The following is a 25,723-nucleotide window of genomic DNA, read 5'->3' as shown; positions in this document are numbered from 1 at the left end:
TTTGTCTCAAATTTGGCCGAGAGTGAGGAATTCTGGGGCGAGTGAGAATAAATGAGACGTGGGCCAGGAAATTCGGAGTCATCACATTGCGAGTTGTGAAACTGTAAAGTGTTCCAGATGTTGACTCATTAAAGGAAATATTTAAGATTTATTTAAGGAACGAAGTAATGAATCATTACTGATGACACTACATTAAATACGTTTTCTAGTGGTTTCTGACAGGTAAGGAAAATATAATTATTATTGAAAATTTCAATTTGAAATAAGAAAGACTATTGTTTATTTTAGTTTATGTGATGATGTCATAATGACATTGTCATAAGTCAGTAATTACTTTATTGATTTTTGATTTTTCTAATTTCTAGTTCATGCGATAATGCAACGACACTAGAAAACGAACAATTCTTGGTTTTTTTGAAGTTACCAGGAAATAAATAAATGACACGGCAGAAGACACTGAAAGTTAACGGAATTGACTTTAACAAATCACCTTTCGTCATCCTTATCGGCTGCTGTTACACCAATGGAATTATTACAGTTGCCATTAAATGAAAGGCAAAAGTCGTGCAGATTGGCAGAATTATTATATGTCTTCGTTGTTATCTTCGCTTCCTCGTCCCCTGCTTTCACCAATTTAGCCTCTAACAATGGTGTCCAAGCAGCAGAAAAAGTGACGAATTTCGGTAAAAATTCATTATCCCATGAGTCAAAGAGATTTTCAGGGAGAAATCTGAACAAAATTATTTATTCCACGGCAGGAGAACTGTCAAAATTACGTAATATTCGGACAATAATAAATCAAACCTCTGAAAGTGTGTCAAGTTTAGACATTAAGAGACATAGACATAATATACGTCTATTGCATATACGTGAACCCAAATTAAATACCCCATACTGTTGACAGAGGGGATATTAGAAAAGTGATGTATAGAAATTAAGTAACTGAATAGTGCTATCTCGTCGTAGAAAATTATTGTATTAGAAAGTTTTGTAAGGAGGAAAAATAAGGAAGAATAGAAGCAGATATTATAAATTGTGGTGTTGTATCGAATAACTTGTACGAAAATGAAGCTGTGTGGTAAATATCTGGATAAGGATGGAAATGGGTAAAGCCATACTGGAAAATTTGAATATTGAGCATGTAGTAATTTGCATATTTTGTTTCATGCAGAGATGTGGCGATGATTGCTGAGGAGGATGAAGACATGTGGCACGCTTACAATCTCATCACTCAGGGATGTCTCGTGAAAGCTTCCACAATTCGCAAAGTCCAAACGGAATCTGTAACTGGCTCTTCCTCAAGTAATCGAATTCGGACGACACTCACCATCAAGGTGGAAAATATTGACTTCGACACGCAGGCCTGCGTTTTGAGACTGAAGGGGAGAAATGTTCAAGAAAATCAGTTTGTCAAGGTAATCAAGATACAAGTTATGTGCTAAATTGATTGCAGAATAAACATTTTTAACGCTTATGTCATTGTTCATAGATGGGTGCCTACCACACTTTGGATCTGGAAGTTAACAGGAAATTTACCATACGAAAGCATTTCGATTCTGTAGACTTGGATAGGATTGACTCTTGTTGTGATCCTACTGAGGTGCGTGGATTGAGGAAAGGAACAGCATTAAAAACACAATTTGGCTTAATATTTGGGAATTTTTACATTTCAGAGAGCAGATGTAGCTGCAATAATTATGCAAGAAGGACTTGCTCATGTATGCCTTGTTTTATCTAGCATGACCATAGTACGAGCAAAAATTGAACAGTCAATTCCTCGCAAGCGGCACGGGAATGTCACCAACCATGAAAAGGTACAATGTAAATATAAATATTATGAATTTCATTAAAGGGAAAATCACTTATTCCATTTTAGGGGTTGGAAAAATTTTTTGGAAGCATATTGGAAGCCGTGGATCGCCATATCAATTTTGAGGTGGTGAAATGTGTTCTGATCGCAAGTCCAGGATTTGTTAAGGACCAATTCTTTGACTTTATGATACGACAAGCTACCAAAATGGAAAACAAACTTTTACTGGACAACAGAGGAAAGTTTCTACTTGTCCATGCCTCCAGTGGGTTCAAGCATTCTTTAAGTGGTATGTTTATAATCCAATTTTACGTTAGCCAAAAATCTTATTTTATTTCAATTTCGTTGAATATTTGGTTATTTTCAGAAATATTGGCAGACCCAACGGTGACTGCAAAACTTGCTGATACCAAAGCAGCTGGAGAAGTGCGAGCACTGGAGGCTTTCTTCCAAATGCTTCAAACCGAACCAGAGAAAGCATTTTATGGATTGAAACAGGTGGAGAAAGCTTCTGAAGCTCAAGGAATTGAAACTCTTCTGATTGCTGACAGCTTGTTTAGGTCTGTGCTAAATTAGTTAGTTAAGCTGACTATACACAATGTAATATCCATCATAGAGCCTGTTATAAATGTGTACTTGCAATCCTACAGAGGCTGTGATGTTCCTACACGAAAACGCTATGTGAACATTGTTGAGTCAGTGAAAGAAAATGGTGGCGAAGTTCGGATGTTTTCCAGCCTTCACGTTTCCGGTGAACGTAAGTTCATTTAAACTGTCCTGGTTTCACATATGTTCTATGTTAGACTAAACCATTATTATGATTTGAATGCAGAATTGAAACAAATTACTGGAATTGCTGCAATCCTCCGATTTCCCATGCCAGAACTCGAAGACGAGGAGGTTAGCAGTGACGAAGAACCAGAAACCGTGAAACGTACACTTAATTTTGACAATATGGATGATGACGAAAGTTATAGTGAATATGACGGTGACAGTACTGGAGATAAAAGCGGCGACGTTTCCAACACTGAATTAGAATAGTACATATATCTTACTTTCACTTGACATCCTTTGGAGATAAACCCACTTCGCCTTATACATATATATTAAAAGCATGTAGTACTAAAATCCACTCGGTCGTACATAGATAAGTAGATACAATATCTCCGAAATGATATCTCGCATATATAGTTAAGTTCATTATATGAACGATGATTCCCGGTGTGCGTGCATTCGCAATTATAAAGGAATGTAAAAAAAAACTAAAAAATTGTCTTGTGATAAATACACTGAAACTGCTAATAATGTAAAATTCGTCAGTATAATATGCGCACATTTTAATTATAGGAAAATGATGCATGATGAAAAATAAGTATGTCGAAATATTTAGAAAATTGCTTCCTTAGATTCATATTTCCACAAAGTGGACTAAATGAAACTTAATGGCATAATAATATGTACGCATAAGTTTTACATATTAATTACACAATATGATGGTACTTTATTATGTAAGTGTGGATCGACTATATTAATTCAATTGTTCCTTCACATTCATAAAAAATATAAATTACAATATCCGAGGAACTAACCGCTAGTATATTATTTACTAATTATTGTTGAACTATTACAGTAAACATAGTCAGGTCCGTTAGCAGCCATGGGTTGCAGTTGTTGGTAGAAGAATTAAGGTAGATGACCAGCACTTGATACATACCGATAGTCGAAATCTAATCTAATGAAAATTGTATTGCTAATTATATTTCTAGTGAAATATTTTACACTGACAACTTTCAAAAGTTTGTTGTTCGATGTTGTTGTTTATGCAGAGACTGGAAGTTTATTAAAGTTGACCAAATTGCCAACCTGACAGAGAATGCATAATTAACTTTGTAATAATTAATTATCGGAAAATAATAAAACATGTTGTATAATTTTAAAATATTTTACAGTTCTAAAGTCAAGTACTCTTGTCGGTTACACAATCTCAATAAATCACACTCATACAATGGATCACAAAAAGATTAGGTACAACTATACATAAAGTGAACGAGTTATGTACTGTGCGGGTGGAGCTTAAACCTACGGCCTCCTGAAGTACCTTGTGCTGAGACTAGGGTTTCTCGTGAGTTTAGCTCCATTCGCACAGCACATAACTAACTCACTTCAAGTATACTAGTTGGTAGCGTTGATCACAATGACATCAGATACCGTTAGTTGGACAGTGTTTTCCAAGGTACGATCAGACAATTGCAGAAATAATAAGCATATTAACAAACTATAGAACTTAACCTCCATCCATGATTTATCACAAAGGTTCTTTTAAACTTTTAAGTGTCATAATCTTAAAAAAAAAACTTTGTAGTATTGCATCTTCAGCACTCAACTATTTTCTACCTAAATAAATAAAACTACGATTATATGCTATAACAAAGACTCGTAGCCTCTTAAATCATATTTTTAAAACTAAACTCATTCAAGCTCCGCAGTATTCCTCTTGGCATTTAAAATTATTATTCATTTGTTATTTTTGTCAATCAAAAACAAGGTTTTTGTGTTGAGGATGAACTTTGATTTCTTTTTGTCGTCGTTGAAGGTTTACCGAAGGAAGTTTATGGTTTGGTATTTAATTTTATTTTTAAAATTGAGGAAGATTTCGGTTTTGCAATAATTTGATCATTTTGATGTAAAAATTTTCAGAATTATGTAGGACAAAATTTTCTTATATGTACATATGATGAAATGGTTATTGTGTAGTTTTAGATTCCTGTAATATGAAATGATTTCCAAACTATGCATGCACTGCATTGCGTTATGAAAATATTGAAATTTTAAGTACATGCTAAACTCTTATGTAATTAGTCGGTACAATTTGTTTGGTAAAATAACTCAGAGGTTGGTTCCAATTTCCTTTTTGTCATAATAATTTTGAGAAACAGTTTTGAAAATTGATTCGCCAGAGAAATTATTCCCTTCGCTTGTTTGATTACGATTATTGATTACGATTGGCATAAATGTTTCACCAGCGAAACGACAATAATTCGTCGATAACAGTCCAGTTATTTAATAGTGATTTAACAAATATGTGTGTATTTACGCTACGTATTTATATGTATGTATAAAGGAGGAAGAATTGCTATAAATATACAAGTAATGAATGTCTTTTAAAATATGAGATGAAATGCAATGGCTGATGATTAGCAATTTAGTGGGATGACGTTATATGTATTATGGAGTTGATAATAATTGACGATGCGGAGAGGTCAATTTTTGTAACAAGAAGAATCTATTCCTGAACGGAAACTTTGGAAAGTAATTTGTGCTTAATACTCGTCGTCAGTTTCAAATTGCTTGCTCTGTTTGTGTAAACAATTATTGGTTCCTGTTTTTCTCATATTTTGTACAACGTTATAATTCTGATTCTTTCCATACGCAACAAACGAATTGAGGATTGGCTGTCTTTTAAATTATTTAGAACCTGTCAGTACAAAATTGTAGTTGCCCCATGGAGCTATTAACCATCCATCCATCCATACTTTTACATACGTCGAACTTTAAAAGGTCAAATTGGGTCATATTTACATAAATATGTTGGATTTATTCACATACACACGTACGTTCTTACTTGCATAGTTTTTAAGGAACGGCTTAAGATTTGACCAGTATACTTATTATCCTAGCCAGAAAAAAAGACCCGTAAGTGTTTATGAAATTGGTAGTTAAAAAAATTTGGGAATATTAGAAATCAAAAGCTCAATATTTTTTAGAGTCGATTTTGAATACTGCGTAAATACTACTTGGCATATTCTTATAAGCGTCTCGATAGTTTCCGATTGGATTTGAGAGAATCTTATCAATATGTATTATCCACAAATAGTGGTCAAAAGATAATAACAGGTCAGGAGCAGTGGCGTAACGTATTGACTCAAAGTTGGCCTCTCCAAATGTAAAACTGTCAATTACAAAGATTTTGTATGGATAGGTACCTATTTAATAGTCTGTGTATGTATATACTAATGTATGTACATAACAAAATGTCATGTTAGCCGCATAACCTGTATAATTTAGAAATGCCAGTCATCAATTCAGACATTTTCCTATGATATTCAAGCTTTCGTTTAGATTAGAAAGGACGAATTACGACTAAAGTTGTTGTTACTTCCCACGGAAAAAAGGCCGCAACAACCTAGTCCAATGTTTTACTAGTAATCGTAATCTGAAATCAATTACTTGTAAATTATCTTATGCATTGCATTGGTTTGCATTACGTGCAGTGTTCAAGTCAATCATCGTCTTGTGATGAGTACGGTAGTGTAATTATGTTGATGACATGCTACCTTTTTTAGAGTTCATATTTATCTCACAATCTTAGACGACGAAGGATCGATTGTCTGCTGTATAATACGACTACCTATTGATTACTATTTAAAGATAAATTGGATATGAAACTAGATTCCCTCTAAACTGAAGTCATACATGGGTGTAATTATTTCTAACAGATCTTGTACCATTTGCACATAGTGTGTAGTAAAGTCTATGATGTCCGTCATTAAAACGGTGACCTCTACTATATATTTTACCCTCAAATAGTGATTTCTAAGTTTTCTAAGTTTTCTAAGTACATCTACATATATATTCTTTCTACTATTAATAGTGTGTTTAGTTATTGTAGTTCTTATTATGCGCTGTATTTTTTTAAGTTTCCTATCGCACGAAGAATTCAATTCAATTGCTACGTCATGAAATTTGTGATGCTCTCTTTTTCCTCCTACTAACAAAGAATCAGACGATTCTCTGTGTTTGAAATGTCATCCAAACTTTCTTCCGAGTCTGGAAAATCATTATTCACAATTTTAAAATAATTGGTCAAAATTAAATAAATGATGCGTTTAGCATTTCATTTAAATTATTGGTTACCTGATCCAGCAAGACTTTGGCAGAAGTGTTTATTGTTTTGCCATCCCTCTTTGAGAGACAAGTTGAACATGGAGTATCGTGGGTCACCCGTGACCTCTCGAACAATGTGTAAAAACTTGGGCAGTCGTATTTCCAGCTCGGCGCTGGAAAGGGTCGTGTAAGTCTCAAGGAAGATGAGTCCCGTGCATCTGCAGGTACGGAAATTTAAGGAGAACGTTAAAGGGGGAAAGACCATGAAGTTGATGTCCTTCAATCTGACATCCAGCTTACCTCGGATGACACGGGTCCTTGTAGCAGTCCAACTGAAAATACTGGTCATTCAGCAGAAATGCACGCCTATCTTTGTAGACGGTGAAGTGATTATGCTCCTTTTGGGAGAGCATGTTGTTGTAGTCTCTCTGGGTCAGGGGCGTCCGTACTTCCACAACCTAGACGGTTGGGTTAATTTTGAATTTTAGTAATTTACAACTTTACGAGTGAACAAGTACATTCAATAAATGGATATGGACTTACTTGTCCTTGGAGTTCTGGATGTCTCACTGTGTAAGCGTAGCTCCAGTGACCCTGGAATAGATTAATTAATTACGTACTTTACCGACTAAGTGGCTTATTAAACTGAAGAAGGGCGCATTCCACACTTTAAAATATGCATGTGTTGCATGTGGAGAAATTAAGGTAGGCTATTTGACTAGGAGAAAGTCTGTGTTGTTTGGCTGTGTTCAATTTTAATTTTGAATATGCTTCAGAAAAGGTTGTCCAGCTACGGAGCATATCGTAACTCCTATTTCTTACCTTCTGACCTCGTTTCCTTAACCGAACTTGCATTTTGGGAGTGCTCGTTTGCAGATAGTCATGCACCACGGTAAAGTCTTGTGAACCTTTGGGGAACACTTCGTCCCCCGGCAAAGGTCCCTTCACCAGGAACTTCATCTTTTTTGAATTATTCTGAAGCCGATCTTTAGCATCAATCCCCAGCTTTTGACATACGGCCTGTTGTAAAAGTAATTAAACATTCTTTAATTGCGGTCATGATTACCACTAAAAGCAAATAGGAAAAAAATAAGCAAAGTAGGAAACATATGTAGACACTTAACTCATCCAAATTCTGGTGACAAGTGTGTAAATTGATGATTTTATTGCGATCAATAAGCCAAATTCGAGTAAATAAGCATTGAATCAATCAGTGAAATGCAAGTTTTGCGGTGAGAAATAAATCGTATGCCAATGCAGCTAAATACATGCACATGTATGTACTCACTAAATTGCTAGATAACATGAAATGCGAATGAAAGTAATGAAACTAGCAAGCTTTGAAAATGGACAGCACTAATATAAAAATGGACAAGAATGGTAAAGGAAAATGAAGACGAAACCAGTAACCAATAATTTCTGGTGGAGTACATACTTCTTTATGTACATACACATATATATTCGACTTGGTCAGTCACAATGGTTCACATTTTTTTTTAAATTACAATACCTATGTATTTTATCATGATGACGCCAGATACTTCTGTAAACTACATATCTATTACGTCAGTTTTTGTTGTATAAAGGGAGTCGAGGATTCTACAATTTTGCCGACGTAATAATTGAACTTTGTAAACATACAATTTAGAAATATTCAAATCACGCAAAATATTCTTCAAATTCCTCAGAATCGGAGGAATCAAAGTAACCAGAGGATGACATTGAGTCTTTTGAGCTACACGAGGGCACCGGGATACCCATCATGGCTAACATCAGCTTATTACGATTACTGGTGACCTCTTCATTGACCTCGTTTCCAAGTCTTTTCAAAATTACTTGAATCATCCGGCACAGCTTCGTTTCAAAGTCGGTGGAGTTATCTGCAACGAATTAAACGGACACGTTTGTCTCATCAATTCTAAATAATGAATTCACTCGTAATGTTGATGCCGAGGATATGGATTTTCTAACACATCCAGGCTGTACAATGGAAGCAATAAGCAATTACTAAATGCAAACATACCGATGACATCAAAGTAGGGGTGACCAACCCAAGCCTGAGCGCACTTTGTGTCCACGTCCTTTGCAAGACTCAGCCCTTCAGTTCGGCAAGTATGATCCTGCAATACGAAATGCAGAAATTTTCCATCAATTCAATTTTTTGTAGATATTCGATATTCCGAGGCCCATAAAAATAAGTGACCTGGTGAGAAATCTTGATAAATATTACATAACTATCAACTTACATCCGTGGAGTAAAAGGGCTCAGCCCCATTAGCAGCGGACACCATGTGGATGATGTGGTTATATCGCGCGTCTCGAAGGTCCACCTCGTTCCACCCATTTCTGGCCAGGATGCCTTCCCAAACATCACGTGGGATGTCTGAAAATAAGGCCGGACAAAAAAGATTAAGTAAATAATTCCGCTGACTTATTTCCAACCATCTTTTGTACAAAACAAGTAGTTTATGTAAACTCACAAGCTGAGGCATCCATCGCTCCTCGGTCGCAGATGATGAGAACGTCTCGGTTGACGGTCTCGGCCAGGCGGAAGAAGGACCTCTCGATCTGCATCATGGTCCGTACCAACTCCTCTTGGAACTGGAGTGCTGGAGAATTTGAAAACATCGTTCGCTAACGATACACACAAGATATCTCCATCAAGAGTACATTGGTGACATAGAGCGGCTAACACGCCCACACACAAAATGCATTCAGTCAGAAAGAGAGAAAATATAATGGCCACTCATCCGAATATAATAAAACAGGAGCAACGCTGTTTGGTTATGCAAGCCATACGGAACAAGCGCTAGTACAAGGCAGCAATTATGTATACAGCGAATGTTTGATGATTTGGAATTATAATTTAATTTCCATTTTCACTCTCTCTCCAATAATAACTTGACGTGGGTATTGATTTAGAGACAATTTATGCAACAACTATATGCACGCTGGCCTTACTCAATACAAGGTGCATTATACAACCCTTGGTTTGCTCAACGTAATATGTTTCGATCCTATCTCTTGTGTCGCTTTTATTTCGCTATGGAATATATGGGTTCATTTTAGTAGTCGTAGATTCCATACTAGTCGTAGACGAAACGTCAACAGCTCCGTAATAAGCATTAAAGAGAAATAATTTTCCCAGTTCTATTATTTTGGATGCATATTATTTAAGACCTTATAACAAAAAATTTTTTTAAATGACTTTCACTCGCAAACTGGATCAACACAGTTTTTTTAACAAGCACTTAAGCTCCTATCTTATTATTTGGGAATTAATTTTTTTTTGCAAAATGATAAAAATCACAACCCGAGAAATAATTCTTGCACAATTGAACCATTACTGTTCCATAAGAGTAAAATTTTTTTATATGCTTTCTCCCACTTGAAACGTATTATAAAGGCGATTGCAGTTCTAAAAAGCCTGTGCAAATTCCCTAAAAGGGTGCACGGAGCGAAATCGTAATCCCCTGACAACGTTCAACGTTTGAGGACGGCTTCTCCACTGCTTTTATAATTCCAAGGATTTGCTCATCATCAAAAAGAAAGTGGTGAATTTTGAGAATGCCTTCGCATTGTAGACGACAATTCACGGCACAATATCCAACAGTGGATCGATACTAGGAAAAAAAGAAGTTGGACATATTTCACCTCCGGCAGCAGCGTGCATTTTTTTAAGAAGAGATAGAGATCGAAGAAAGTCATGAAAGTGTACAGTTCAAAATACAACGACAGGATCAGAGTCTCTTTTTCAGGTCTACTTTTTGTTAAGTGCCCTTTTACTTCTAATAGTACGTAAGAACTCTGTTACATATTTCCCCCCTTCACCCTCTGAAGTACTATGATGACACATCCTGCACATATTTCGCCAGCATTTGTGATGTTTGTTAATTTGTGAAACTCAGCAACCTTCATGCAAATTAGCTTTCACATACTCCTCACAAAGAGAGTGAGTAAACACCTTTCGTCAACGTTTGCAAAGAATGAATCACTCTTCAACTTTCCCATTTTCAGAGCCGATGCAAGAATAATAATGGTTTAACTATGTATATATATGTATGATGGGCACACGTTGTTGGAATAAATGGATTTTCTGCTCAAGGTAATGCCTACCTCGTGCCGTCGGGTAGAAAGTAAGTATGGCTTAATTCTTTACCAGCTTTATTATAATTGGTAGAACAAGTAGGTACTTATTACGAGTCGTAGTAAGTAGTATTATACTGTGGTTTGCTTTAATACCACTTTCACATTAAATTATCATTGAGCTTTTAAACAAACTAATCATATATTATTTTGCAAATTTGTCACGTTTAGTCTTTCCTATACGTAAATATGTGGTTACTGCAACATATTGCTATATGTACATAGGTATGTGTACACTTAGCAGAAAACCGGAATTTCCAGGCAATGCGAGTTATATTATTATTATTTGCTAGGATTTACATTCTCCGAACTTGTGCAGGTGTAACCCACCTGTTCAAAGCCTGTCTCTACTCAACGAGAAAGTGGGTTGATGTATGGGAAATACGGGAAAAGGAAGACCAGTCTTTTCCAGTTATGCATTTCGTCTCATAAATCTCTCCCAGAGAATGGCAGATCGAGAAGTAGTGTGTTTCAATTAATCGAAGGCGAAGGAATGAAATACACATGCAAATACCCATCTCCTTTTGAACTTGAAATTTAACTGGTTCATTCCACCCGGTTTTGCACTCGTTTTATTATAAAAATAGCTCATGTGGAGAGGGAAAGTGTGGAGAAACGGTGGAAGAAGACGGTGTGAGAACTTATTCGAGTCTTGCCTGGTTGGTTTAGTGAGTTGAAGGGAGATGTGAATTAATCCGGATTGATTCGAATTCGAAGGAAGAAGAAATGGATGGGTGGATGGTTATGGATTGCTCTCCCTGTTCCACACGGTCGGATTGTCTGAAGGTCAATTCTCTGCTGCTGCTCATGCTGCTGCTCCTGCCTCACATCCGTTCATTCGAAAAATCTCACTCTTTCAATTCAATCATGACGGAAAACTGTGGTGTTGCATGTTCACTCGCATCATTGGATTAGATGTGACTCGCACCGTATTTCAGCTCTCTTCTTCGCTAAATATGTGGTATATCGTCCCACTACTTTCATTCGTCCTAAATTTAGCTCTGTGAAGTAGACGCAGACAGAGCAGGCAGGAAACACGCTTTCTCCGTCCACCACTCTGTGTAACAAGATGAGACGGAGGAGATGGTGGTTCCAACAACGGTAGATTCGGCCTGATTTTAATTGATGTGGATGGAACTATTTTGCCAATGGTTGATGGAGGGTGGGGTGGAATGATTGTAATAAATTATGATAATAATTGATAATGAGTTGGATGCTGCTGCTGTCGTTTCACATTCATTACGCTAAGTTCGCCGAGTGTGTGGGTGGATGTCAACGGAACCGCAGCCAGTTTCCAGAATATCCATTTATTCATTTGCATGTTAATTACACAAGGACATAGGCGCTTGTGTATTTGCAAAATGAGTCATGGCAAAAACGATTGGTGTCTAGACATTCCTGGAGAGAAGAAAGCGGGGAAGATAGAGTAGGACTGACTAACAAATGAGACTGAAAGGTAGTGAAAGGTAGTGGAAAGTTCTACCCCGAAAACCAATATGGTGATTACAACCCTTTTATTGTGATAAGTATGCGAAAATAGTGACACTTGCGGTTGTGGTTCCTCCTACAGCACAATTTGGAGAACAAGTCATTACTTCCGGCAAATCAAGTGATCTCTGCTTCTGACACATGAGGTTCTAATATTGGGCGTGTAATAATTTCATTGTCAATGACCGCAATGGCATGATGTTCAAATGTAGGAAATCCCAACTTGAGTTGCACTTGTGTGTCTGAATAAATACCAAGATTTCGCGACACTACTCCAACTGCCTCTTCTTTTCCGCCTATTAATAGAACTACATAAAATGGGAAAGTGATCCAAAGTCCAATCTCGGGGCATCCCCATTCGACAAATATATGTGCACATATACATCTTGGGAGATTCTTACTTGATTCTCTAGCCAATCTACATGTATCAAGGTAGACGTCGTGGCACCACCAGATTCACAATGGAAGTTAACTACCGGCCCAATTCACAATCACACAATACTTTGCTACCTAAAACAGATTGTAATTTTCTCTCTGTCCCACCAGAAGTTGCGACAAACAAAAATCAATCATCCCATAAATTCCAGCTACGTTTTGATAAAGGTCATATGTCATCCTTTAATCTAAGCCTGTTCCTCTCCTTACTCCTTACATAATGCATCCCTTAATATGTACACATAAGTGTTACCGTCTGTGTATTTATTTTATTAGAAAATCCTCGCCACAATTTCTTGCCAACTTGCATAATACTTCAGACAGTAACGGGACGACGCAACAAAAGTTGATCGTAAATCATGCGACCGAACCCGCCCATTTCTGTGTCGAATAGGAGGAGAGATGGTACGAAAAACTGTACCAACCAGACTCCTTATTCATCTCCTGCAGGCAGATAACCATTTGTTCCAGTTCCAAATCCCATGATGTAGTAATTAGATGCACCATTTCAGACTTTTACTCGAGAAGTCCAACGTAACATTTAAACGCCAGTCAGAACATATTCATATGGCGGCGACTCATCCGCCAATCACTTGTCACTTGTTGTGTCTGCATGCAAAATACCACGCTTACATATCCTAAAAACAGATGCGCGCCAAGCGTATAAACACACAATAACGGATCAAACATAAAATTTGACTTTGTGCCCTTGCCAATTTTAAACGAATTAAATTCTATCATCTCTATAATTACATCTTTGATCGTCGCAAAGGATTACTTACGTAAGACGTACTTAATGCAATGTAATCATTTTATTCACACTACACGAGCTGGATTTTGTTCACTAAGGAGGGGAGCTTGCGAGGTTGATAATAACAGATCTTGATGCCCTTTGGATATGTAGTAGGGACCAATGAGTGTACTAAAACCCTGAAGTGGTTTGACTCCATGGCCACATTTGCGCCCGCCACACCCACTCAAAAATGCCCAAAAAACGCTTTTACTCCAGTTTTCACTCACTCAAATCCACGCCAAAAATCCAATTTTACTTGGATTTTGAAATTTCTTTCACCCTTATACTCCCAGATAGTTGCTTTCTTCAATACAATATCAGACTCAATTTTACTGATGATTATTTCGCAAAAATAATTTGTTTTGTTGATTACTACAACAATGCTCATTCAGAATTTTAAATTTTAAAAATACTCATAATTTCGAAAATATTGAGTTTGATATTGTATTGAAGAAAGCAACTATCTGGGAGTATAAGGGTGAAAGAAATTTCAAAATCCGAGTAAAATTGGATTTTTGGCGTGGATTTGAGTGAGTGAAAACTGGAGTAAAAGCGTTTTTTGGGCATTTTTGAGTGGGTGTGGCGGGCGCAAATGTGGCCATGGAGTCAAACCACTTCAGGGTTTTAGTACACTCATTGGTCCCTACTACATATCCAAAGGGCATCAAGATCTGTTATTATCAACCTCGCAAGCTCCCCTCCTAAGATCAATCACTGCATACATTTGTGGGTAGTGAGAATTTCTCATTTACATAACTTTTCCTTCCGTCAAACTACTGCCACAAAAATGTTCATGGCTACCGCTATCCCTTCAAGGTTTTAGTCCCTAGTTGTATTCCTAGTATGAAATTTATATTCCATGACTCCATGAAATTGTAATGTCAATATTTCTGTCAACACGCTTATTGGCATTACATCTTAATTTCATGCCAAGGCGAAAAGTTGAATAAGTGACGCATCACATGTTCTCCCTAATTGCTTGGCGAAAATGAAAAAAATCTAAATTAAAAAAAAAATTGCAATCCAAACTTCCTTTCCTTCAAGAAACTGCGTATTTACTTCTCATCAATCAATCCTGGCAAGAAAATTGCTATTCTTCATCAGTCTCATAGTCATGCCCCCATGGCATCATTGTATAGGACGCATTAGAAAATTATAATAGCGCATTCAGTGCCAAGGTGAAGAAGGAAAGTGTGTGAGCAACGAGCCAGCACTACTTTTAGTCAAACCTGACTCGGTCATCATTACGTATGTAGACTTTTAAAGTTGCTGAACAAACAAACCAACGAGTCCTCTAATGCATGTACATATATTTGAGTAGTAGTAAGTAATAGACGCTAAAGGTTGAAGCAGTTAGCGGAAATCGGGCAAGCAAGAATTAATGCGACGCCATCCAGGCAGCAATAATAAATAAATAAAAATTGACTAAGCTACCAAAACTTTTTTTGTGTTACCCTCATTCCCTCTACAAAGATCTACAAAAAGATTTGCACATTCCCAATTTGCCACAACAATATTTGCTCTCGAAAACTTTTTTCCCATAGTTGCGAGGAATTTGAAAAGAACTGGCTGTTATAAAGCAGATACTACCGGGAAGAATGAGCTTTGGGTTATGAAACGATGAGCTATTGATTTTCAATACATGATTCACAACAAGTCAGACATTGGCCAGAAGAGAGCTTCATATGCAGTGCGACATTATGGAGTAAACCGTTCCGCTGAATTATAAATTTCACTCTGTTTTGATAGTGACATTGTCCTCAATTTTGTGCATGTATATCCTTGCAAAAATTGGGATACATGTAGATACGTAAGTACTTCCAGTGAAATGACAATGTTTACAAACACCGTTCACAGGGCAATTTCAAATTTGTCGCAATTTCCAAATTGCATGGTGATAAGTGTGTGTTTGCATACGACGTAAGATGTACAATAATTCAATAATGGTCTGCGAGAAGTTTGATGTATTTAAATTGTTGATGTCAATTTTTGTTGTTAAGTGAATTGGAAATTGGAGTATGATTAAGGAAAGTTTTTATATCGCTTGTGTATTTCGATCATTAAAAAGATAGTCGCTCTCTTCTGCTCTCTGTTTTCTAACTCAAAACTATTATAGAAAGGAAATATGTATTGTTTGACAAATTTGGGTGTGCAAATGATTGGTAAATGTCTCGATTGTCTAACATTGTATTAATATTTGGAAAGCAAATACCAACAAACACCAAATGGACATCGGGATAATATAAAATTTTAAAATACCTTGATCCGGTGTAAGTTCGGAGAATTTTATCCCTCCACTGCAAAATTATTTAAAACAAATATTTAGAATCTGGCTGGTGGCCAACCCAAAAATAAGTATATTCCAGTTCATATGTTTGATACGAATTGTCTTGGAATTCCCTGCTTTTAAAAAATATTGACCTTTCATCCTTTATTTTGCGCAAAAAATATTCTATTTTGGTGAGAATAATGATAAGGTTTAAATTTTCACATTGGAATTCAATGACTTGTGAAAAGGCTTACGCCAAAAAAAAAAATTTTACAAATAAATTGTACGGTAAAAAATGAACGAACCATTCTATTTTTGTGTTCCAAGTTTGTTTTAAATAAATTAAGATACGATGGAATTTGACTGTTTTGTAGTGCATGTGCACGTACCTCAGCAATACGGTTGCAGCCTCTGGCACCCTGAAAACTTTCCAACCCATGTTCTCGAAGAAAGTGCATAGTCGAGCTTGCCCAGTCGTTTTTCCTCCACATGGACCTGAAATCACAAAATAGCTTCATCAATACACGTGAATCTTTAAAATAATGCATATTCCATGAACGGGAGGTGTCACAAATGGTGATTTAAATCCCAAATGAACCTCTTAATTAGGTCCCCACCTGAATTATTCCATAATTATGTGGCACGTACGCACGTATTTTACTTGTAACTAATTAAACAACCAATTGCGTCACGATTTATTTATGGTATCATTAAAACAGGTTTTCAGACAGTGAAAAAATCGCGTTTCAAGGTATCCAGACGTAAATGAAATGTGATATTCCATTCAAATGAAACATCAATAGACTAATGAATAGGATATTTATTGGTATATCGAATTACGACATGAAATGGTCTGTTAATAGCTCAGTTGCCGAGGGTAAATAAAATTTGCACGTGTCTCCAGCATGAACCAATGAATTGAATGAATATTTAGATTTTACATTCCTACTCCTATTTCAAACATTACAATTTGCACAGTTTCTGCGTACGTAATCATAAAATTGCCGTGGGACAGAGGTTAGAGGTTGCATGACGACTTTGAGAATCATGTTCGCATTCCTGGTACAAGAAATCAAAGTCATTCAAATATTGTCTCACGCTAAAAGTTTATGAGTCGATGTGATTTTAATGTTCATTTCTCCATTGTCTAAGATTTGTGAAAAATGAACTCTCAAAGACTTCGGCAATGACATCCTGTTTCAGTCGAGAAATGAGTAAGAGTACAAATACGTGATGAATATGTGTACAAGGAGGGCTAAAACTTGACATCTAAGTTAATTACAAAAACCTGACTAACGATCAACTCGTCGACTGACGGAACATTATGTCAGATCGGAACCCTTAATAGAGTCTTCATCTTCGGCTATGACCATGGATGGGTTCTTTGATGATATAAAGACGCATAACGCCATTATGGATGGATTGCGTAATGAGTATAAAGTATACCTATAACCGGAGCAGGTGAAAAGACTAATTAGCCGTCAGTTTGTTGACTGCTCCCTCCGCGGAAATTATGCAACGACCAAGAGAAAGACGAAAACTCGTCTGGCTCGTCAAAAGTAAAATGATTTAATTAAGCCGTTCCAAAGTTGGGGCATTATGTACGTTGTGAATGTGATGTGACTATCTGGAGAATATCTATGCAAATTACATGCATCACTAGAGAGGTAGATAACTCTGATTGTATTTCCGAGCGAAATAGATAGATTTCTTCCCACAAGTCAAACTAAAGATAAGTAAGAGCTTCATGCATGCGAAATGTAATCAACCAAGATTGACTTAATGCATGTCTTCTAAAAATAAAGATATAAAAAATCCTATCAACCAAGCCAATAATTCAATGTCAAAGTCCAGGTGAAAAGGTATTAGGAAAGTTTAATCCTGCGAAATGGCTTCCCAACTTTCTCCTCGTGAAAGCTATTTATCTTGCCTTCAAAGCCCAGCTTACTTTTAAATTGGCACAATTTTATATCATTTGATTATTACTTGCATGACTGCGCAAAATTCACGATTTATAGACGTTGTAAGTATGGACGAGCTTTGTCACTTGTAGAGTTTCGCAACTCAGCCATTCATGCAAGACAAGTCTTCTTTCGGGGATCATTTGATGGTAGAGTAGAAAATAAATTCGAAACATGTAGGTGAGCTTTTTCGCATTAATTTGAAATAAATAATACATTGCCCAACATAAAGCAGCGTGAAATTTTATATGGGAACTTTTCCTCTTTCTTCCTTTGTTAGGAAACTCTCCGTTTCTCCGACATTTTGCAGGCATAGCCTAACCTCGGATAAAAATAACCTAGTTTTCCTAAAGCCATGTAGCCACGAGGTTTATTTTATATCCTCACAAAAGAATTTCCTCAGAGACACCGCACCTCGTCACGCCACGGAAGATGACTATAATTCTAGCCAAGAAGGCAACACCATGATTGTGTGTAAAATCACAAGGAGTGATCACATGGGTAAGCTTGGGTAAGGTAAGGTTATTCAACGTGGCGTTGAAAATGAAATAAAAGTTGTGTAACGTCAACGTGACTGACTTGACTCATCACATCCACGCCAAACAACTCTACAGCACTTTTTTATTTTTATTTTTTAGTCGTCTCAACTTTAAAGTTTTGACTGCAGAATATTTTACCTCGTAAATTTACCTACTTTCCTTCTGAACGTGTAGCACGGATGACATAAAGAAATGTGAGTACGTTTCAAGTTAGGGAAATGTACGTGGCACGTACTTTGCTGCATTCACATAGTTTACGACTTGAATGAAGCACTCACGCTAACGTATCATGGATGACTACTTATGAAATGGGTACGAAAAATCTCTAATTTTAGATTATTCTGCTCTTACTTCTCGTCCCATTCGGTATATTTAAGACCTTCATGTAAAACCCTTTTCCTTACAGCTCCTACTTGTATACACAATGCCAGCTCGGATGAGAATGAAAATATGAGACATTGCAAATATAGAAAGCGAGTATGCAAAGTGCAGCACGAAACTGTGTACAAGGATTTCTATTTCACGAACTAATGAGCGGTTGTGACGGATAAGTAATGAAACTAAATAACCAGGTAGGAGATACAATTCTTTGCTTGAAAATTCTGCTTGTTACATCTCAAAATTTATATTTGTGTACGCTTTTAATTTTAATTGTACATATTTCAGTAAGTATTTAAATTGAAGAAATGGGATGCAAATTACATTAAAATGTGATGTAATATCGTTCACAATTATTCTCTCTCCCGTTCAACTACTACATTATTGCTTCTTTAACTCGATTGACGTGTATTAAGTCAGATGACGCAAAACACGAGGAGGAAACCTCTCAAGATCAATGATGGATGCCCTACTGGATAACTTTCGTTGGGGCGGGTTGGGAGGTTCATTTGACAAACAAAACTCCTAAATGAAATCAATAATAATGAATATTTATTTGCCACACTGAAAAAATGTCCAATGCCCGAATTTTGATTATCTCGTTGCAAATAATGTCTGCTCAATCTAGATAATCATATTTCTAACAGCTTGACGAAATTGATTATTTAAAGAGTGAGCACAGCCCCAAATCAGCTACACGCTATTGAATTAGCCATGCTACTCATTACGTAAATCATACCTATCAAAAATGCACATGAAATTTGACGACGCCGTATGAGCCCAACTGCATGTGTGTGTTAACACCGAATACATATGTAATCGGACTCATTATATGGACTAGTAGAACAGGATGTCAGGCTTACAATGAAATCTGACACTTTGGTCAGATTCGATTAATTAGCAAGAAGTGACGTCAGAATTAATTCGTGAGCAGAATCTGAATTTGATGTGTTCAAATTACAATGACAATAACCAACTAGTAGTTTAGCATGCAATTAATAGGAGCGTGTTATGCAATACTGGTCCAATCCTGTTCAAATTCAAAGTCAAAAGGGCAAACATTTTACTTGCTTCTTGTTAGTTAGTAGTGATTAGACCAGGAAATCATGCATGCACATATTAGACTGGAGCTTATTACTTATTATAGGCAAAATAAAATAACGCCGCAAGAATACGTAGTTAAATTAAATTATTTAATGGATGCTACGCAAGACTTTCTTTGTACCATTTTCACGAAAAAGACGCGAGTGTGTCGTATGAACGGAATTGGACTACTAAATTCTTGTCTGAAGCAGGTCAATAAAAAATTCCAGTCTGGAATAACCCAAAACCCAAACACTCACTTTAATTAGCAAAGGAAATTTTGGCTTTTCTGTAATCTGCGGAGTTGTAAATCAGGCCGGTTTTATGGGTGAGGTTGGTATTCTTGGAAATGGTAGGTCTAGGCATGCTTGAAACGCACGGTACAATTATACCACGAATAATAATAGTTCTTTCACCTCATATTAAGGACACAACGACGGAGTGCATGATGACTCAGTGGCTGAATTTCTTTGTTCTCAATATTTATATGTGCTTCTGACTTGTGCAGACTTTTAGATTAATTTGAATCTGGGGCAGATCGAATCAAAGTCTAAAAAAGTGAAGACGACAGAAATGAGCGCATGATATTTTGTGCTGGAAAATGGCCAAACGTGAATATATTTACAATATATGTTGGCTGTGAGATTACACAAAAAAATGGAAAACTTTTTGAATGAAATGTCGTTGACTCGCTACAATTGTATGTATTTTGGCACATTTTGGCACATGGAGAATTATTTGACGTTATCGTCATCAACATCCGTCCCGTTTGACGACACAATATGTTTAGAGAAGAAGTCATTTGCTTAATTTGAATGGATTGGATAGCCAGAAGTTAATTTCCAAGTACTCACTTCTAGGTTCATAGAGAAGAATCCAACGAAATTGCTATTTAGGAAAGGGTTGCTGGAAGAATTCCATTCAACTTAAGGTCATGTTTAGTGGGAATCGTAAACTGGGATTTTTAAAGCGAATTTAATTTTCTTTAGAAATGTTGTAGTAAAACTTTACTTAAACGGAAGAAATACTGGAAAGGACGACGAATGAGAAGTACAAAAAATACTTGATCCAAACTAAATTACAGCATTTATTTTCACGTATCTCGAAAGTCAGTAAACCAACCCAACCTGAACAAACAAAGGATTAAAAGTATTTTACAAAAGATTGGAAAGTCGTCAGATTCAATAGAAACGATGTAAAAGTGCTGATGAAATAAGGTCAATATTAATCCTGTCTCAATTGATCGACTCTTAGAAAGTAGAATTTCTAGATAAACACTGAACATCGAAGTGTGTTGACCTCATCGTTTGTTATCTCAAGGGCACAACTAACTACCACTGGAATAAACTACATAAGGGCAAATATGATAAGGACTTGAAGAGATAACAAGTTTGTAAAAATGATTCACTCGCTGATGCATGACTACTGTGTCAATATAGACAGCTTAGAGATGCGCAGCCTGTGTGCCTCGTGTTCCGCAATAACCCAGTAAAACACATCATCAAAGAACACAACAAAGAAAATGAACGACAAAAACGTTACAATAATTTGGCGTTAGAACTGTACACTGTACGTGATGATAAAGGATTTTTGAAGCGATTTCTAGAACCCAGTAATCCAAAATCACCATGTGCCATGCTATATTTTTGTACATGAGTAAGCCCCACACTTTTGAATTTCTTGACTTGAAATTGATTTGGAAATGAAAAAGCTAGGTCAAAGTCAGATCTATGTACTTCATGGTCACACATGCAGTCGATTTATCCTATCTTTCCTGTGTTTTTTTCTGTAAACTGTTGCCAATAATAAACTGAGTCACACGCTCCTATTCATTATGCATTCGTTGTATGTATGAGGAGCCACAAAAATATGCAACTGCGGAAGGAAGCAGTACGTGCAATAGCGACAAAGCAAGCAGGCAGAAATGGTAATTTGCTAGATTAGCCGAAAAGCATTATCGTCATACTTGTCATCAATTTGGCGAAATTGTTCCTTCCTGCTTATTGCTTATCCTGATGCGCGAATCAATAAGCACTCAACACGATATTCTTTGATCTTTGAGACGAATATAAACCTCTCCCTTTCCTTCTAAATCTCTCCAAATCCTGCTAGACACTCCCGTGTCACTTGTCATATTTCCCTCGAAAGGAAACTCTTCTCGTGATGCTTGATGCATAAGTAAAAATGAACTACGAGAAAGGGAAACATGTTTCTCAATAAAGCTTGTTCGACTATTGTGAAATGGATTGCCGGCATGTGCAGCTATTTCGGAACGGAGAAATAAATCAATTTCATGTTAATTTCCCATACAATACCAGAAACCCAATTCTTCCAGAGAGAAAGTTGTCCTTTCCTGACAAGTTTAAGGAGGAAATGGGAAATTTCTCAAATTGCCTCATCTGTCTCCCATTCCTCTTTCCTCTGCAAATGCCAAAGGTAGTACTGAAGCAATCTCAACAATGCTTCTTCCCAGCATTAACAGTGCTACTAAATAACTGGCTGAGAGAGAAATTCAAGTAATTAAATTTTGTGAATTTAATTGAGGGACGTCTTTGTTGACGCTTTCTCTCCACTTTCCCTCCACTCCTGCCTGAGTCACACTGCAGAGGATGACTAAGGAGCACGGCTTGATTTGAACTCACTTTTTGAGTTGAATTACTTACATTTCGTTTTGATTAAGGGAAAGTGCTCGCATGTAAACGAGCATTAGTAGTTCGTGGTTCCGAGTAAAGGCTGACACTGCATAATCAATTTCTAACAAGCCTCGTGTATCGTTCCTGTCTCATTGTTCCTGTCATCCATTAGTGTTAACTAATGCAATTTTCTTTTAAGTACGGCCATGCTAATTTTTAGGATGTCGTATATTTGGTAGTTAACTGATATTATAGACCAATCAAATTTATGTAATCGTCGAAATATGCACATATAGTCAGATATGTAGAAATTCTGATGAATGGAAGGGGAATGCGAAAATATGTCAAACCCTATTTTTTTAGAGATCGATGATGATGCAGCATTAAAAGACAAAAAAACCTTGTATGTACAAATGTAACGCTTACCCCCGGTGAGTACGACCCGATAAATCTTCTTGGGTCGGCTAACTTCAGACTCATCAAAGTTGTTGTCCGTGAGTCCATTTGTATACAATGCAAAATCGCTGAGTTTTGCAATGATGGCCGGATCATCACAAGGGAATGATGACGACGTCTTGTCCCAGTTCGTCAAATTCCCATTATTATGTTCCTTGAGACAGCCGGATTCTTCCTCAGAGATGCCATTCTTGTAGTGATTTTCAATTTCCGGTCCCTTGTTGTTGGAATGTCCGTTTTTGAGCCCTTGACTCGAATTCTTAAAGCCCTCTTCCCCCATCCCAATCTGCTCGCCCTTCAAGTTTTCAGTGGAGGTCGACACGTTTTCCTTCTGCTCTCCAAGAAGTACGGGTCCGTTTCTGTGTGGCATTTTTCTGCTGTGACTAAAAGACAAATTGGAGAAGAGGTTCTTTAAATGAAATTCTCAAATTACTACAAATTAAAAAATACATATATTAAGAATTCGAGATACCACACGTACATGTAGATATGTAGTAAAATGTGAGTAAACTAGTGTGCTGGGGGTTGAATTAAAATTATGTCTGATTTCGTACAAGGTGTTGCAATTGATAATGACCGGAATTAACCAAAGGTGAGTAAGCGTAGAAAATGGTATTAAGTAAAAAAAAAACTGTTAAAAAATCCCTTAAAGCCTACTGGACTTTCCCTAACGTCAAATATAGATATTCGGTTTACTAAGGAGTTGACAAAATTGGATCAATCTACACATTGGGGTGGTTTGATAGAAACGATTGAAAGTGTGTGTGTGTGAGTAGACGCTGAAATTGTGGGTGGGACGATGCAGGGAGAGATTTAATCCTCAAGTGAGTGTTAACTGGACAGAAGCCGAGTGACAACTAAAACTTGTGCATGCACGCCACAAAGACCGAATTTTCTGCTCCTCAAAAACTCAAACCGGGTTGCACATTAGGGCGAATTTGCGTTAGTTATTTAACAGTGGGTAAGGTACGAAAGCGAGGAGCAGACATGTCTTGATAGGCTGGGAAAATCTAACCTGTCGTCTTTTCGCTGGTAATAAGTTTAGTACAGTGAACTTTGCACGCTATGAAAATAAGACGGTATGCACTAGATACTACACTCCACGGTTTAAAATCGTGGTGAGACTTTAATTATATAAATCGGGGACAATATGCACCATTTGTAGTGCGTCTAGGATATATATGTATACATATGTATGTACATACTTATGGAGTATCTGGCATAAATATATTTCTATTTCATTGTGATGTTAAGTTCATGCAGTTGTTCAACTTTTGTCTTCTAGCATGGCAATGATAAGGAGGAGACTTGTGTGAGTACTATGAAATTCTGAATTTTACGTCCATGATTCATTATTAAATGGCCTGAACACAATTTCGTAGCAGTGCAGCCTCAATATGAGGAATTCTCATTGTGCCTCGCAGAGATTCCTTATACATGTTCTGTCCTGGTTCTATTTATTAAACTTTGACAAAACAATTAAGAATCTGTTAATGAAAGTACAAACTGAAGGTTACCAATGAACTACGTAATGTACTAAATCTCGTGGATAAGACCAATAACCGACCACTCGTATGTATTGTATATCAATGTTAACATTCTCAAAACCTGATACAGATATTTGGCATTGGAGTTACGATGTTTAAAGTTAATGGTATTTTCGTAGCATGCTAGGAATTGGTTAGTGTGAATATATGAATGGGAATAAAAATCAAATGTGCAGAATTTGAGCAAAACACAATAACTTACATTTTTCTGTTGCATAGTTGGTTTCCCCGTCTTGATTGATTTCGCACCAATCCGACGGGAGATAGGCAGTAAAGAAGAGGTCGTGGAATAATTATTATTTGAGGCGGTTTTAGATTGCATAGAATTTTGTGTAAATGGTTGGATGAAGTTACATCAAAGGGACTTAATAAAACTAATTTTTTGTGACAATGCGTCACTTAATTGGCATGTGGTTAATCGATCCCGTCCTTCCTAGACAACCTCCCATGTTAAATTCAATTTCAAAATATGACCACAATTAAGTAGTCACACAGCTTTACAAATCTCTTAATATTTTTTATAAGCTAAATAACAGACTGACAGACATGTAGGAGATTAAGTATGTAGGTCGATTTGATGCCTAATGAATACGGTTTCTCCGTGAATAAAGAATCACGGGTGAAAGAAAATTTATGCACAGGATAAATTTTTTTACTAGTTTGCAAAGAAAGAAAGTGTAATAATTTTATCAAAATTTCGCACACGGTGAAAACCACGTCAGAGTAGAGCATGAGGTGGTGATGGTGGTGGTGGCACGGGACGTGCGTGACTTATCCTCGTCATCCGGGCATTATGCATTCCAGAGTTCGGGACTGGGTTCATTCGCCACGGACGTTCGAGAACAAGACCTAACAACTAATTTGTATTAATGTTAAATGCCGACAATCTCATATTAAGTAAACACTCATTGGCAATTAGTTTGGCCCGTGTCATAGTATAGCGTACATAAGTTGAATGACCCGATTTTCGCACAGCCCTTGTTCCACAGTCCTCGTATGCTTTCACCATCCCGGCGGCAACGGCACGAACCTGAAGCACCCGGTTTCGTTGTTAGACAACCACCCGACTTTCTCCATCAACTCATATTCGTTGGAAATTTGCATCTGTATCCACATCACGTGATGCCACGGCTTGCATGCCATGTAACCAACAGGTTCAGTTCGACTGTCAATCGTACATATGCAATCTCTTTTGGTGTATGAATCGATTGGAAATTGCAACATGTACTTATTTCGTCCTTCCTTGGAGATTGGGTCAGACCTTGACTGCTTGTTCTTATGAAACAGTCTTAAGAAAGAAT

General features: G+C 36.9%; 2 protein-coding genes across 3 annotated transcripts; one reads left to right on the top strand and one right to left on the bottom strand.

The window, feature by feature from the left end:
* The first annotated feature begins 62 nt into the window (after positions 1-62).
* On the top strand, positions 63-3,749 carry LOC110850597 (protein pelota). The gene is made up of 9 exons (XM_022098030.2): positions 63-222; positions 366-1,106; positions 1,172-1,415; positions 1,490-1,600; positions 1,674-1,814; positions 1,877-2,099; positions 2,178-2,370; positions 2,461-2,567; positions 2,643-3,749. The coding sequence occupies exons 2-9, from the start codon at positions 1,066-1,068 to the stop codon at positions 2,849-2,851; spliced, it is 1,269 nt and encodes a 422-aa protein (XP_021953722.1). The 5' UTR covers positions 63-222; positions 366-1,065; the 3' UTR covers positions 2,852-3,749.
* On the bottom strand, positions 3,288-25,103 carry LOC110850825 (TRPL translocation defect protein 14). Of its 2 annotated transcripts, none has more exons than XM_022098401.2 (13): positions 24,625-25,103; positions 22,846-23,258; positions 16,215-16,320; positions 15,816-15,853; positions 9,175-9,303; positions 8,941-9,077; positions 8,718-8,814; positions 8,531-8,574; positions 7,517-7,714; positions 7,238-7,288; positions 6,995-7,152; positions 6,725-6,912; positions 3,288-6,637 (listed from the first exon to the last, which is right to left on the bottom strand). In XM_022098401.2, the coding sequence occupies exons 2-13, from the start codon at positions 23,243-23,245 to the stop codon at positions 6,579-6,581; spliced, it is 1,605 nt and encodes a 534-aa protein (XP_021954093.1). In that variant the 5' UTR covers positions 23,246-23,258; positions 24,625-25,103; the 3' UTR covers positions 3,288-6,578. The 2 variants fall into 2 exon arrangements, with proteins under 2 accessions (XP_021954093.1, XP_021954092.1); XM_022098400.2 differs by lacking the exon at positions 24,625-25,103 and adding an exon at positions 23,357-23,767.
* Between the last annotated feature and the right edge of the window lie 620 nt (positions 25,104-25,723).

The sequence above is a fragment of the Folsomia candida genome, unplaced genomic scaffold (assembly GCF_002217175.1).
Source record: "Folsomia candida strain VU population unplaced genomic scaffold, ASM221717v1 Fcan01_Sc006, whole genome shotgun sequence".
NCBI classification, from domain to species: Eukaryota; Metazoa; Arthropoda; class Collembola; order Entomobryomorpha; family Isotomidae; genus Folsomia; species Folsomia candida.
The sequence above is the reverse complement of the archived record's forward strand: the minus strand, read 5'-3'. Positions and strand labels throughout refer to the sequence as shown.